A 14,330-nucleotide genomic window follows, 5' to 3' on the forward strand; every position below is an offset into this window, starting at 1 on the left:
CATCAATTGCAGTTCTTTTGAGAAACTTTTCAAATCAACATCATTTTGTAATGAATGTGGTTGCACACAATAGGGAAAAAATCTGTATTTTTTTCTAGCTTTGACTTTGATTGTCAAAGCCATGTCCTGAGCCTGAGCTTAAAACATCTCTCACTGTTTTCCTGTTTGGGTCATTACTTCTGAAATCACCCATGGTGACTCCATCACCTCCTTCCATTTAAAACCTGCCTCAGTCAGAACTGCAAAGGGAGGGATCTTTAGTGCAGTTGATCTTTTTACATCTTTGCCTTACCGTGGGACCGTGAAATGCTGCAGTTCTCTTGTCATATTTTATGCTGACATTTCTTTTGCTTGAATTTGGAACATGAAACAATTGACAATTAGCTGAATGCCATTAGCATGTACATAGCGCTATACCCAATAAACTTTCAAATCCAAATCTGCAAAGCCTGCCACCTTGCTTTGCTGCACAAATGTTGACATGTTCAAAACAGATATTGTAAGAGCTCTAATCGTACAATGCAGTAAAAGTTTTTAAAAGGTAAACCTTCATCTGATTTTCAGTAGCATTCCATTATTCTGTGGATTTCTGTCAATAATCAAGTTCCCTCTGTAGTACATATTAAATCTGAAATTAATGGAGTCATAATACAGTGTGCTAAATTAGTATTGAGATGTGCAAAGTGACAAGATCTGTCATGTTTTTAAATTACTTGGTGTTGTTAGGATTTCTTTTAGAATATTGTTTTTGAAGCCAACTTTAGGAACACTGAACTTCAGATTTTAAAGTCTTTCAGGCATGAAAGTGTTCCAAGCTTTTGGTGATGAACAAACATCATGAAATTCTCTAATATGAATCCCAGTTTGACTGAGGCTTTCAAAGCTGGAAATTGAAAACAAAAGGGAATTTTCTGGCCTATGGTAAAATGTCTTGGTGGAAACTATGTATTTTTTATTCAAAACAGATTTTGGAAATCTGTTTTGTTTTCTGAGAGATTCATAAATATCTCAGGTTTTGTAAATGGACTGATTATTTTGGCACAAACGTGCTTCAAATATTTGCCAATAAGAATATTGATGGGTTTGATTATATAATTAAGGAAACCAATCACTAACAACAATTTCATGTAGCTGAAAGGTAAGACATAATGAATTAACACTGAACTAACAAACTCAAGAAAATCTGTTGGTTAGACTTCTAAATGTAAAATTACACATGCCTAAGAACTGTATCTTAATGCTTTCACCTGTTCAGAGTGCTTGTCTGATGATGTGCTGAACATGCCTCTCCTAAGATAGGTTGATTTTTTTCTAATTCAGTTTATTTCTTTATGCCTCTATCCTGAAAAATACTAGACCCTCAATGGCTTCACATTTAAATTATGTATAATCAGGTTTGTCTGTAGAAGTTTAAGAAAAACTAACATGATTGTTACCTTTTCCCACAAGCAGATTTTGTTTACTGGCAGCCTTTAACATTTAAAGAGTATTGGGTTTGCTAATGCATTTTGTGTATTTTCCCTAAGTGTCTGAGTATGTACATCATCCATTCCCAGCACACTGAAATGTGCACACATGCTTGAGTTGTTCAGGAATCATTTTAGCCTTATGTGCATAGGACCTGGTTCTGAAGTCCTTGAAGAAGTCACAAACTGCACCAGTTGAAATACTCTCGCTTAAAGGAATTCAGAATCATGTGGTACTAAGTGGTAAGTTGTTCTGTGGTGCATTTGAATTAAGATATCCTGGTTTTCATTGCAGGCATCTGTTCCACAAGTCCTGTGTGGACCCCTGGCTGCTGGACCATCGCACCTGCCCGATGTGCAAAATGAATATTCTAAAAGCTCTGGGGATTCCGGTAAGCACTGTGCAGAGCAGCCCATCAGGCCACAGGGGAAACACCAGCCACCTGAGTCCTTTGCCTGTCTGTCCCCATCTTCCTCTTTTTGCCATATTATTGAATAATTGATTGATTGATTTACTAAGGGAAGTACAGTTGGAAATGTCTGACCCTACCTCTGTCCTGCACCCCACTGGTATTAGCAAGGCAGAGCATGTGCGTGGGCATTGGTTGGGTGTTGGATTTGTGTGTCTGTGCCTGCCTGCTTGGTGAAGCAGAAATTGGTCACTGGTGTTTTGGTGGATCTATAGAGTCTTTCACAGTGCTTTCAGGACTGGCTTTATTTTTTTTAATCATGCCCTTGGTTCAAATCTGAAAGTAGAAAGTCTGCAAATAAAGTTTTGTCTGCTATACTCATCAAGGACAGCTAATTGCTCATTCTGGGAAAGCAAGTCCTTTTTCTGACAGATTTCTCTTAAAGTCCATCTGAAGTAAGGTCTGTACTCCTAATTCCAGTTAAGGGCCATTTCTCCCAGCTACTAAGCATGTGGTGGAGCACATGACATACAAGAAATTGTTAAGCTCTTTGTTATTTGGAGCATTCAGATGTGGTTAGAGGCTGCCAGAGTGATTGATCTTTGTCAGTTGTGTGTTTGCATTCAGATGGTGTGTGTCCTGTCTGCCATACACGTTTCCAACTGGAGCTATCACAGAGCTCAGGGAAGGAGTGAGTCACTCTCCCCCCTGTGCAAGGTTCCTGAAGTTCAATACTGAAACACCTCCAGGTGCTGTAAATAGCCCCCCAGGTTCCAGTCAGTGATGCACCAGCTCACATTTGAAAGAGCTCTATAAAATAAAATAGTTCACTGAATGTGTTGGGGAGCTGCTATAGCCATTCTCAGAGAAACCAGTTCCATGGAGATAGGAAGCAGGTATGTTAGATATGTATAGGTATGGCAGATATGTTAATAAACCTAATATAATCCAAACTGAAAACATGCAAGTGGGAAAAAAGAAGGAAGGCATTGCAGCTAGGGTAATGCATCCAAACAGAGTGGCTGCTTTTTCTGCTAAATGTGTATATTGTCTTTCATATGTTTAGTGGTGATACAGCTGTTAAATCAGGGTCTAAGATGAAAAGCCCAGAGGAAGGCTAGCTCTGCCATTCACCATCTCCACTGATGGCTCAAATACAGAAATGAAGGCTTAGATACAGAAATGAAGGCTAGCTCTACCATTCACCATCTCCACTGGTAGCTTAAATACAGAAATGAAAGCTTAAATACACAAATGAAGGCTTAAATACACAAATGAAGGCTAGCTCTGCCATTCAGCATCTCTACTGATGGCCTAAATGCATCTCTGACTTAGGCTTAAATAGAGAAATATTTCCTTAGGTTCTATCTCAGATAGATAATTATACTGAGCATACCATTAAAGATGCTGCTGTAACTTACATGAACAACTGGTTCAAATTAAGATTTCCAAATCAGCTTTGGTGTCGGTGTGTCTTGACACTAAAAACAAAGCACTTGGATGTTAATGTTCCACTAGCAAAGTTTTTTGGGGGGGGGATTTTATTCTGTGAAAATTTCCTGCACAGATTTCATGCTGCCTGCCCCCTTCTCCCTGCCCAGCACAGCTGAGGACAGCCCAGGGTGGCTGTCATTCCTAAGGAATGCTTTCTGGAGCTCCCATGAGCCAAAAAAGCCACCAGCACACATGAACTGGTGTTTTCAGAGGCTCATCACTTAGCCAGGTGTCCACAGGCTGCTGTCCATTGGGAAAAGATGTTGCCCTCAAAGAACCTGTAAAGTTCTAGGGCTTCTTAGTGAAAGGTGGCAGATGTTTCTGTAGAGTGGATAAAGCAAAATGTCATTCCCCAACCACATTCTTGAGTCCTGCTGAGCCCTCTTAGCTGAAATTTCCACACACAAAAGAAGAAAAAAGCCTTAGGCAGGCATCAGCCTCTGGTGGGAGACTTGGGTGCAAATTTGCCAAAGCTCTTTTGCAGGCTTTTACAAAGGGATGAATGAGGAAATCTTGTCCCAGACAGGCTGTGGGGTTTTTTCCTGCCAGCTGCATGTTTGTCCTGTGGTTGTTATTAAAGACCTGGCTTGCATGTCTGTGGATATATTGTGCTTCATTTAGCAGGAAGACTTTGGGTTTTCCAGGAAAGGATTGGTTAAACCCCAAATATCTAAAAGTTTCAATCCAATTCACAGCTAAACTCTGCATTTGCTTTGTAATAGAGACTTCAAATATGATGTGCCCCAAGCTCAGATTCCCCAGGCAGCTGTGGGGAACCAATGTGGGAATTATAAAAATTTGTGTCTGTATATAAACTGCTGGTGTCAACCAAAACTCCTGCACTCATTTTCACAGTGGCTGAGCACCTCAACACCTCCACTTCTGCAGCTCCAGGAGATTATTAACCATCTACCAGCAAATGGTTGGCCTTTATCTGATCAGAATTTAATATAAATCGTTTTATAGCATGCTGCTTAGTTTTGGGCATTTTTTCAATTAAAATGATTCAGGAGTAAAGAGAAAACAATATTGCTTAATTATCTCAAGCAATATTATTTTTGTATCTTTAATGTTTGGTTTGACTTTCAGTTATAATCCCCTCTTTAAAAGGTTTAAAAGTTTGTGATAAAACCCCATTCTAGGAATAAATGGAATCAGAGCAAAGGACAGACAACTGGTCCCCTGAAAAATTGAAATAATGTTTTCCTGTAGGAGAAAGGAAAATAGGCCTTTGTTTTTAATATACACTGCCATCAAAGGTAAATTAAATTTAAAATGAAATTCTGAAAACATTGTTTTATAATAGCTAAGAGAGAGGGAAAGAGTAATGGATCTAAGGGATAGTTTTGGGTCCTACATATAAGTGATTGTACTTCACTTGCAAAAGTACAGATTCACTGAGTTTCATTAACACCTGGTATAGCTGAATGTCCCTTTTTTATCCCAAATCTGAGGTATTCTTGCTGCCTGTGGATAACACTTGAGCCAGACAACAGCAATTCTAGTTTCCATTCCAAACTTCAGTTTGTGGATACAAGACTGCTTAAATCGCCTGTCTTTTTCATTAGGAACACATCTTGCTGTGTCCCTCTGTCACTGGTGTTGTTTCACATAGCAAGAAAGACTGTTAATCAAAAAATGCTCTTCAGCTTCCCATTCTTGTCTGCTTGTTTCTTTTCTCATCATTGTGTTTTGTAGGAAATACAGTATTAGCAAAGATGATGTTTTGGTGTTTAGAAATTTGTCTTACAAGCAGTTTTAGCTTCTAGTTTTGCACCACACACGTAGATGCATCCACAGGGCATTCTTATTGAATTCTTACTCCTGTAAGCTCAGATACTGGCTCTGTAAAATGTATATTAAAAAAATAATAATAATCATTAGAAAAGATAATTGTTCCCCCTCAGCTCCTGTTTCTGTTTACATTTGTGATTGAGCAGATCATACCAGAAAGTGAGTTATTTTTTCAATGTGCACATTCCCAAACCCTTTTAAAAGTATACATAAGAATGTTTAGCAATTGTAGGTGACACAGTTTAATACTCAATATTTCCATGGCATACTTTGGGTCTCTCTCCCAACAGACTGTAGTACATTTTAAGCACATGGAGACAAACCCTGTGTGCTTATTCATTGTATGTTGCCATTTTTCAAAGCCAAAAAGTCTGAAGAAGAGGTAATAAGTGAATGGAATATTTTCCTCAGGTGGGAGCTGGATTTTCTCCTTTTCTCCCCATTAGCCCAATGCAGACTGCATGGATGACATACCCCCAGACCTGGAGGCGTCCATCGGGGGCCCCCCGACGAACCAGATCACGGGGGCCAGCGACACCACGGTGAACGAGAGCTCCGTGGCCCTGGACCCCCCTGCCCGGAGCGTGGGAGCGCTGCAGGTCATCCAGGACGGGCCCTCCTTCCCCCAGCCCGCTGAGGGCACCTTCACTGCCACCAGTAAGTGACACATTCTGACAGCATTTGCACCGAAATGCATGTCTAGGAACCCCCGCCACACACCCATCTCTAGTGAGCAGCCTTTGAGGGCTTTCCATTTGCCTGAGGGTAAGTAAACTTAATTATGGTGTATTCTGCTGTACTGATGGTCAGAGTTCCTGCACTTGAAAGCCCGAGTGCAGTTAAGCAACACCGATGATCTGTACAAAACCAAATCACTGCATGTTTTCAGTGCCTTTAGTTTTCACTGTGTAAGTTGTGTCAACGGTACCATTGGAACAGGTAATTCTCAAAATGCTTGCATGTCTCTCTGTTCCTAAAAATTGTGCTCTCTCTTGAAAATCTGCTTCTGACAGTTTAAAAGAAATGTTGTCAGCTATTTTGAATGAGGACTGTGCTAGTCTAAAATTCTCATTTTTAGGCAAAATAGAGATCAGTAGAAAATACCTATCTGTTTGATACCGGTTGGTGTATCAAACACCAATAGTGTCTTGTCACCAATAGTGACAAGACTGTTATAGAAAATCATCAGATATACTTGAAGGGAGGTGGAAGAATGTGATAAAATGCAGTTTTGTGTAAGTTCTGGAAAAAATATGCATTTTCAATGGTTTCTAGGTACTGCTATGGGCCTGGGCATGAAAAACAAGGTAAGTAATAATATTATGTGTAAAAGGTAGGAGACAGAAGATGGCACTAGGCTGAAATGATTTTACATTACTCCTCTTACTCTGTGGAGAGACTTGATAATCCCATTTTCTCTCATGTTGTCATGCCAGTGTCATGGAAGTGAAAATAACTTCTAGAAAGACTGGACTTGTGACCTTAGATACGGGTGACCCAGATTTTTACATTCTGTTTTGTGGATTTCAGGTTTCGGATTTGGTCTAAGTTCTGGATTCAGCAAGGGGTGAGCAGCAAGGTTTTAATCCCAGCCATCTTCCACGCTGCCATCTGGGGGCATTCAGTTTTCTCAAGTCTCCCTGAGTGCTGGCAAGAGCTGTTCAGAACAAGATGGGATTCTGTTCCTTCCAGTAATTGTTTTGAAATGCATTTAAGGCTGGTTCTCAGAGCCAGCAGAATACTGTGAGGCTACAGAAATGCCTGATTTTGCCTTGGTGCCCTTTGTTTTCCACCTTACCCTCCATTTGCCCCCTTAGCTTTGACAATATTGGACAATAGACAATCCTTAGGGCTGGCAGCAGAGCCCACGGACAAGGACCTTGCACCAAGAGCAGGCAAACCACAGAGCATCAGGAGAGCATCATCACCTGGAGAGACTGGCCAGGCCAGGGAAGGGCTGTGAAAAGAGGCTTTTCACAGGTAGAACTGGGCATTGTAGGCAACCTGAACTCTTACGGCAGTCAGAGGGGAACATCCAGGACCTTATGTATAGTTGTGCTATGAATCCAAGTGCTAACTAAATCAGAGGGTAGCTGTAGGCTAAATAACTGGGTGATAGCTGTCAGAGTGGATGGACTTTATAGGCATTATGTCTCTTTATTGTATTTCTCATATTCAGAATGCTCAGCTACACAGCACAGGGCTTGCTGAGCGTGCCCTTGCTGTGAACTGGCCTGTCTGGCAGTTTGTAAGTGATGGCACTGACTGCTGCCAGGAGTCTTTGCTGAAGTTGTGGGTTCTGCCCTCTCTGTACAGCACTACTGATGCCAGCCTGCTCCAAGGCTGAATCTGCACTCCAAGGTTTTTCCCTTGTTATTGAATCTGTGCAGACTCTAAGACTCCAGTGCAGCCTTGACCTGGCCTCCTGCACCCAGCTCCACCAGTCCTTGCACCATCCCTTGCTCCTCACCAAAGTTCAGTGGTCCAGGAGGTAAAGGACTTGCCATCTTCTTTCCTCCCGCTTCTGCAACACCTCCCACTTCGTTGTTGCTGCATTCTTTTTTGTCTGTTGATTAATCACTCTGGTATTGTTGTCTTGGTTTGGGTTTAATTTCCCTTCCTGTGTTTCCAGTGATGGTTCAGAACCAGGAGACCTCCCACAGTGTGTCTGGAGGGAGGGTATTCCCAGAATACTGCTCACATGGGGTTAAATTCTGTCTCCATGGTGGCAAAACTCCTGCCTGCTTCAGTGGGGCCAGATTTATAAAGTCTGGAGCTCAGCCAGTGCTTTTCTTTTTACTTCTGTGGGTATGCTCAGCAGACATCCTGCCTTCTCTCTCTCCCTTTGGTTCCCCATGCTCCTGATACCTGTGGGACCCTCAGAAATGTGGACTACTGTGAACATCTGGACAGGAGTCATAATAAAAAGAGGGGGGAGAGTAGATGGGGGAAATAGTGTGAAATACATAAGAGTTCATCCCAGCTGAGTTTACTGCTCTGACTTCTTCAGCTCTCCGGAGCATGTGACAGATGACAACCTAAGGACCTTTTTCTACAGTCATGCATCATGGCAATCTGTGGTGCCCAATTTTTAGCAGTGAGTTATGCAAAATGCTGACATTTTTGGAAATCTCGGTGCATGTGGAATTTCCTGCTCTACATGTGATATGAGTGTGAGCTGGGCTTGGCTAAGATCTGAACCTGAAGGAGCTCTGAGCTGCACCAGCTTCAGAGGGTGGATCTGAGATTTGAGGAGACCATGGCGATATTCTTTGGGTCAGGCTTAGCTGGGATTGAATGATATGGTTAAAAAGGTAGTTTTCTGGGAAAGTAGCAGCTAGGTATTCTAAAGGTATGGTGACACTGGCAGGTGAAAAGTAGTTATTAGATTTTATTCTTTTATGGCATCCATGGTCATTTATCTCCCTGAAGCACTTAGTAATTTCTGCAGTAAATAATGTGCACTGTCTTTGCCAGTAGAGTTTATCTCTTCATAAATACTTCCCATTTTTCAATTTAGACAAGCTTTTATGTTCCATCCATCAGGATATCTCATCCCACCACATAGGGCCTCAGAAATCCCACTGGCACTATCTCTGTAGCTGGAGGGAGATCCCTAAATAATTCTAATGCACACATGAGCATGAACAGTGTGAAAAACCACAAACTTTCCTCTAAGGTGTCATACCACCTGCAAAGTGCACAGAGTTTGGCACAGTGTACAGCAGTGTGGGCAGTCTAGACAATATCAGTGGTTCCTTTTCTGCCTCTCATTTTGTTCTTTCCATAAAACCCTGCCAACCTACAGCTCATCATGACTGTTAGGACCCTTTCAAATCTCTCTGATAGCTCTTCATTACATCTATTAATATAACTTTTAGGCAATTATTTTCATCTGTGTGTGTCTAAAATATCTTTGTGAAGAATAGTCAGCCTCTGGAAGTGGATGAAAGTGCATGATGAGAACCTGATCCACTGTTGTCTTGTAACCACTTGACTGTTCCTCCTTGCTGTGAACAGTGGGGTTTTTATAGGTGGAATGTAAAGGGGGAGGAAAAGGTGGAAAATTCCCTAGGTACTAGTTAATGCAGCAGGTTATTAGCACTTGCATTAGCAGGTTGTGATGCTGTCCCAGAGAGAGGATCCTGATGGGACCTAGTTAAAGGCTGAGCTGATGGGGTCCCACGTGCCTGGCATGTGACACGAGTCCTGGTGGCTCTGCTGAAATCCTCTGGGGATATTGCACTGAGTAATTGTCATGGACCAAAACTTCCAATGAGCTGAGTTCCTGGATTGCTTTGGGACCAACACTGATGCCAACATGGTGGTTTCAAAGAGCCACCAAGTGAGGCACACCTGGCACTAAAAATGTGCTCTGGATTGTCACATACACCACAAGACTCCTGCCAGGCTGAATGCACAGGGAAGTTTTCCTGTTATAAAACTGCTCCTTCTTTCCATATGTTGAGGAGTGAAATACAAAGTGTTTCTGCACAGAAAATTGTGAAAAGGGATGTACGAAACTGCTGTGAAGCAAGGAGGAAATTTAAATTCTAATTTATTTTTTATTTTCTCTTTCACATCTCCTGTGTCCATTGGCACTCTGTACAGAGTAAGGATGAAGACATCAGATCAATAATGTCCCTTTTCCCCACGGAGCTGTGATAGGGCTCAGTCAGAGGGCATGGTAAAAACAGCACAGTGCACACTAGCATCAAAGTTGCATTAATGAGCATCCACCCAAACTGGCTTTTCATTGTGACTGCCTTCTGCAAGTGCCAAAGCATTTGACTGTTCTTTTCATTGTAACTCATGGTAACATATCTGAGGCACTCAGGGAGTAGGCAAGAACATAGGCTCTGCTGGGTGGCAATAATTAAGCCATGAATTAATATACACAATGTATAAAACAACTTTCCTGGAGATCTCTGTGAATGTTTGCTCTATTTTCCCTCTTGAGGTAGCATAGCGCTATAAATCAATGAAAAAAATGCTCCTAAAGGACAAGTGCACAGCAAATGTATAGAACAAGGGTGCCACTGGCAGAGTCAGAATATGAAAAGCACTTAGCTGAAATAGCTTTACTAAATTTATTAAATTGTGGCATCTCAGTGGGGGGAGAAAAATCACACAAAGGGGGTTTAAAATCTGCCAGTTCCTTGCCCAGTAATTAAATACACAGTGTTCTTATAAAAGTGTGTTCAGCTGCTGAGGTTTCTTTGGGAGACAGCCACCACTCGTGGTGTGTCAGGTATGCATGAGAAACCTGACTTCAGATTTTTCCCCCAGGTGCTCAGGATATTGAATTCAGCTAAGGTGTTGCTGAACTTCATTGCTTCCCTGTAATTGCATTTTGAAAAGGCACCAGCAAACTGTCTTTCTGCACATGAATACCTGTCAATCTGAAAGACCAAAATAGCCGTAAAGAAGGGAATTTTAGAAGAATGACCCTCTACCAACCTGCTGTAAATGTATATTCCACAGGGCAGAAACAATTGCCTGTGTTTGCAGTAGTTCCCTTTGTCTCTCTTTTATTCCTGAATTAATCCTTCAGTTCTTGGTTGATTTTGAGTGACAGATACAAGACCACTTCCCTTGTTAAAACTTAAAATGTATATATGTATATATGTACTATAAAGTGGTACTCAGCTTCTAAAAGCCCTTTTTCCAGACTAGATAAAAAATATACTAATATTTTAATCTTGGAGTTTTTGTTATTTTATTTTATTATTTTATCTTGTGTTTTCTAAAGGCTCCTGGGATCCAACTTGTTCTGGAACTGCCTGGGAACCTCTTGGCCATGGCCACTTTTCAATGAGAGGAGTGAAAAGTGAAGGAACTTGAATAAAAAAGGAATGGCCAAAGGGGTTAAAAATGAACTTAATGCCACAGAGTTTTGACTCTAACTTTACAGTAGTGTAACAAAGGGAAATAATAACGAGCAGTGCAAAGGCATTTAGGGTTTTTGAAGTTATATGGTTGGTTAAAGCGGTTTTGTTACTTTTATTTTTCTAGGGAGGTATCATTATATGGGGTAAAAACTCTTTCTTCTGCCTCCCCAAGCAGTCTTAATGCTCAGAACACAAAAAGAGGAGGAACAGGACTATATAATAACTTAAAAAATTGAAACAAAGGTTTTTCATGCAGAGAAACAGTGATTTTGAGTTACTCTGTTCCAATTTGAGTTCCACATATAGAATGTTAGGGAGGCCTTGGTGCTAGTGGTGGTGGCCAAGTGACCTAATGAACATATTTTCTAGTGAAATTCCAGCTGCAATTTGTTGAAACTTCAATTGACCTTTCCCATCCACTGCTCTAAGAAGAAATTCAGAAAATGGATGTCTTGGGTTTGGCCTTTGTTGTGTTCCCATGAGCATTTCAGCAAGCATCCCTGATAAAAGCTGGGCTTTGGAGGGGATTTTCCCATGCCAGAATGGGAATTACACTGTGACTGGAGGCTGATTTGTAGGGAAATGCTAAATGCCCCTAGATTTATATACCCCAAAACTGTTTCTGTGGGTGTCCCTGCAGGATTCCATACCAGCCAGCTATCTTCATAAATTTTTTTCAGACAATATTTGAGTGTAGCAGGCCAGGCCTGGCACTTCAGATTTATTTTTAATGGGAAAAAAAAAAAAATGTTGAGCTATTGCATGATTGTCAGACGAATGTTCCAGTTAAAAGGAGATTGGCATCAACTGATTTAAATTTTCCAAAATTAACACACAGGATAAACAGCTGACCTCTTCCTTTCTGAGAGCTTTTCTGGACTGTTGTTCTGTACTTATGTGTTCTCTGTGAGTGCATTAATGTACTCAGACAAGCTTGTTAGAATTTTATTTGGTGCACTAGCCCAACCAAGCAACATTTTGGACATCTCTGTTCCAAACAAACCTCCTGGTCATATTTTAATCCTCATCTCATGTGCTCATGATGGGGTTTATATGTGCTCATTTTTCTTTCCTGTGGAATGCTTTTGATTAGATAAAAATATTGCTTAATCCTCTAAGTAAACAGTGAAAGCAACCTAAAGAAGATGCAGAGGACATTAAAAAGGTTTACTTTTCCAAAAGAAAAGGTTTTGCTGTAATCTCAAAGTTTAGGGTTTTTTTTATTATTTCTAAACTAATGAAAAGAGAATGTGTTGCAGGGTTTGATGGGCTTGTGATGGGATTTTAAGAAAAGGAGAGTTAGCTGCTGAACTCATCTGTCACTGCCAGGGGGCCCTAAATTTTAAGTGTGTTTTCCATTAGGATCAAAACTTTCCACTGTTTTCCATTAGGATTAAAACTTCCTTCTGTAAGGATTCTGTGAGAGTGGATGTTAAAGAAAGGTTCCTTGCAGAATTTTGAATTAGGAACTACAAAAGAGGAAGAGTATGGGTACTGTAGAAGCTCATAGGGAGGAGATTTAAATCGTAGAATGCTCTGAAAGCACCTACAATCTATTTTTAAAAACTACTGCAATTCTCATGAAATTGAGAGGCGACACTTCAGCTTGTCATGTTGTTTTCCTTCTTTGCTAACAGACATCTAAACAGCAGAAATTGTTCAAGAGGCTGGATGCCCTGCTGTGAAGGAAGCAGAGTGATTCTTGTCTGTTAGTGAAACAAGAGACGAGAGTGCTGAGGGACTGAGGTGTGGGGTCAAAGATGGAACAAAACACTTTGCAGTGAATAAAATCTCATGGGTGGTATCTCTGTCTGTGGCATGGGGGTGGAACTGGGTGATCTTTAGGGTTCCTCCCAACCCAAGTGTCTTTGTGATTCCCTGAAGACCAGATGTGCAGATAACCTGCGAAGGACCTGGGATGTGGGGATGAGCTGATCCAAGAGCATAGAGTGCAAGAGGCAGTGTCATGGCTCCACTGGCTGTTCTGGCAATCCTTGTGACCAATTTTTGACTGAGTTTCCAGTGGGAAAAAGGAAAGTCCACTCATGTAAAGAGAAAATGATGTTGCAGCGTGTGGGCCACAGAAGGAGTTTCCCTGCTGGTCCCAGGAACATGATGAGCATGACCTGGTAAGAGTAAGAACAAAGAGGAAATTAAACTGAAAGCAAAAATATTCTAATTCCTTGTGTCATACCAGGCAGAGGCATGTTTGCTGTATCACAGAGAGGATTGGCAGCTGATCAAAGTTCCCAAAATGTCAACTAGTCTCTCACAGAGAGGAGACTGATTTCCAAAGTGTTGGCTACTAAAATAATGTTAATATGTGCTGTGCATTTCAAAGGCTGAGTGTTCTGATTCATGGGTAAAATCCCAAAGACTTAGTATATGCTCATTAAAGGTAGATATACATATATACACAATGGGAAAAAATAAGTTTTACTTTTCTAGCCAGTTGGGCCCAACTACTTCCATGCAATAACATCTGGTATGTTTGCTCAGTCTTTTGCAAATGTGTTTGCTGTCTGCTCTCTGTGTTATTTCCCCTTATTTGGACAATTTTTTCTTACTTTCTTTTGGAAAAAGCATTTGGGTGCTGGTACTTTCTGCACTCTCTCTGAAAATGAGTTTATTGTTCTTGCCAAAGCCCAAAAGGTCTTCTCAGGTAACTGGTGTTAAAGTTATTGCTTAAGTACAACATGCTCCAAATTTAGGTTTCAGAAAATTAGTTATATTACTAATAAATTTTCAATTTGCCATTTATAGGCATTTTTAAACATGTGTTTTATTTAATGTTATGTTAGTGCAGTTATGGCCCATTCTAAAGTGCTACAATTCTCAAGATGATACAGTAGGAATTTGAAACTTATAAAATGATCCAAGGAGAACTGTGAGATGATTAACTTGAGAGTAATTTTAACAATCAGTAGTAATTTTAAATGAAGGGATCTCAGTGATAAATTTAATTGGTATTGTTGTGAAATAGTTGCCATTTGAGGTAATAATTTCATGAGATGCTCTTCCTCTTAGACTAGAAACAGCCAAGGGATGAAATGGCAAGGCCACAGTAGGAGGTAGCAATAAACTCTGTAATGGTAAAGTGCTTTCTTAGACAGACAGAGAAAAATAGAGGACTCTAGGTATGTCTCTCTCATAAATCAAGTGTGATTAATTGTATCCTGGTTGTTCTTATACTGGAAACAAAATCTGAATAGTGCTGCTTGCGTTGGCATTCCTCTGTGGCTTCAAGCTGAGCAGAATGTGTTTTGATTGTTTTG

At 40.8% G+C, this 14,330-nt stretch overlaps 1 protein-coding gene across 1 annotated transcript in view; it reads left to right on the top strand.

The window, feature by feature from the left end:
• Positions 1–14,330, top strand: part of RNF150 (ring finger protein 150) — a 72,069-nt gene that overhangs the window by 51,133 nt on the left and 6,606 nt on the right. The window contains exons 5-6 of the mRNA XM_005492179.4: positions 1,762–1,858; positions 5,611–5,821. Of these exons, the coding sequence (XP_005492236.2) occupies positions 1,762–1,858; positions 5,611–5,821 (308 nt within the window). The remainder of the gene's footprint in view (positions 1–1,761; positions 1,859–5,610; positions 5,822–14,330) is intronic.

The sequence above is a fragment of the Zonotrichia albicollis genome, chromosome 5 (genome assembly GCF_047830755.1).
Source record: "Zonotrichia albicollis isolate bZonAlb1 chromosome 5, bZonAlb1.hap1, whole genome shotgun sequence".
NCBI classification, from domain to species: Eukaryota; Metazoa; Chordata; class Aves; order Passeriformes; family Passerellidae; genus Zonotrichia; species Zonotrichia albicollis.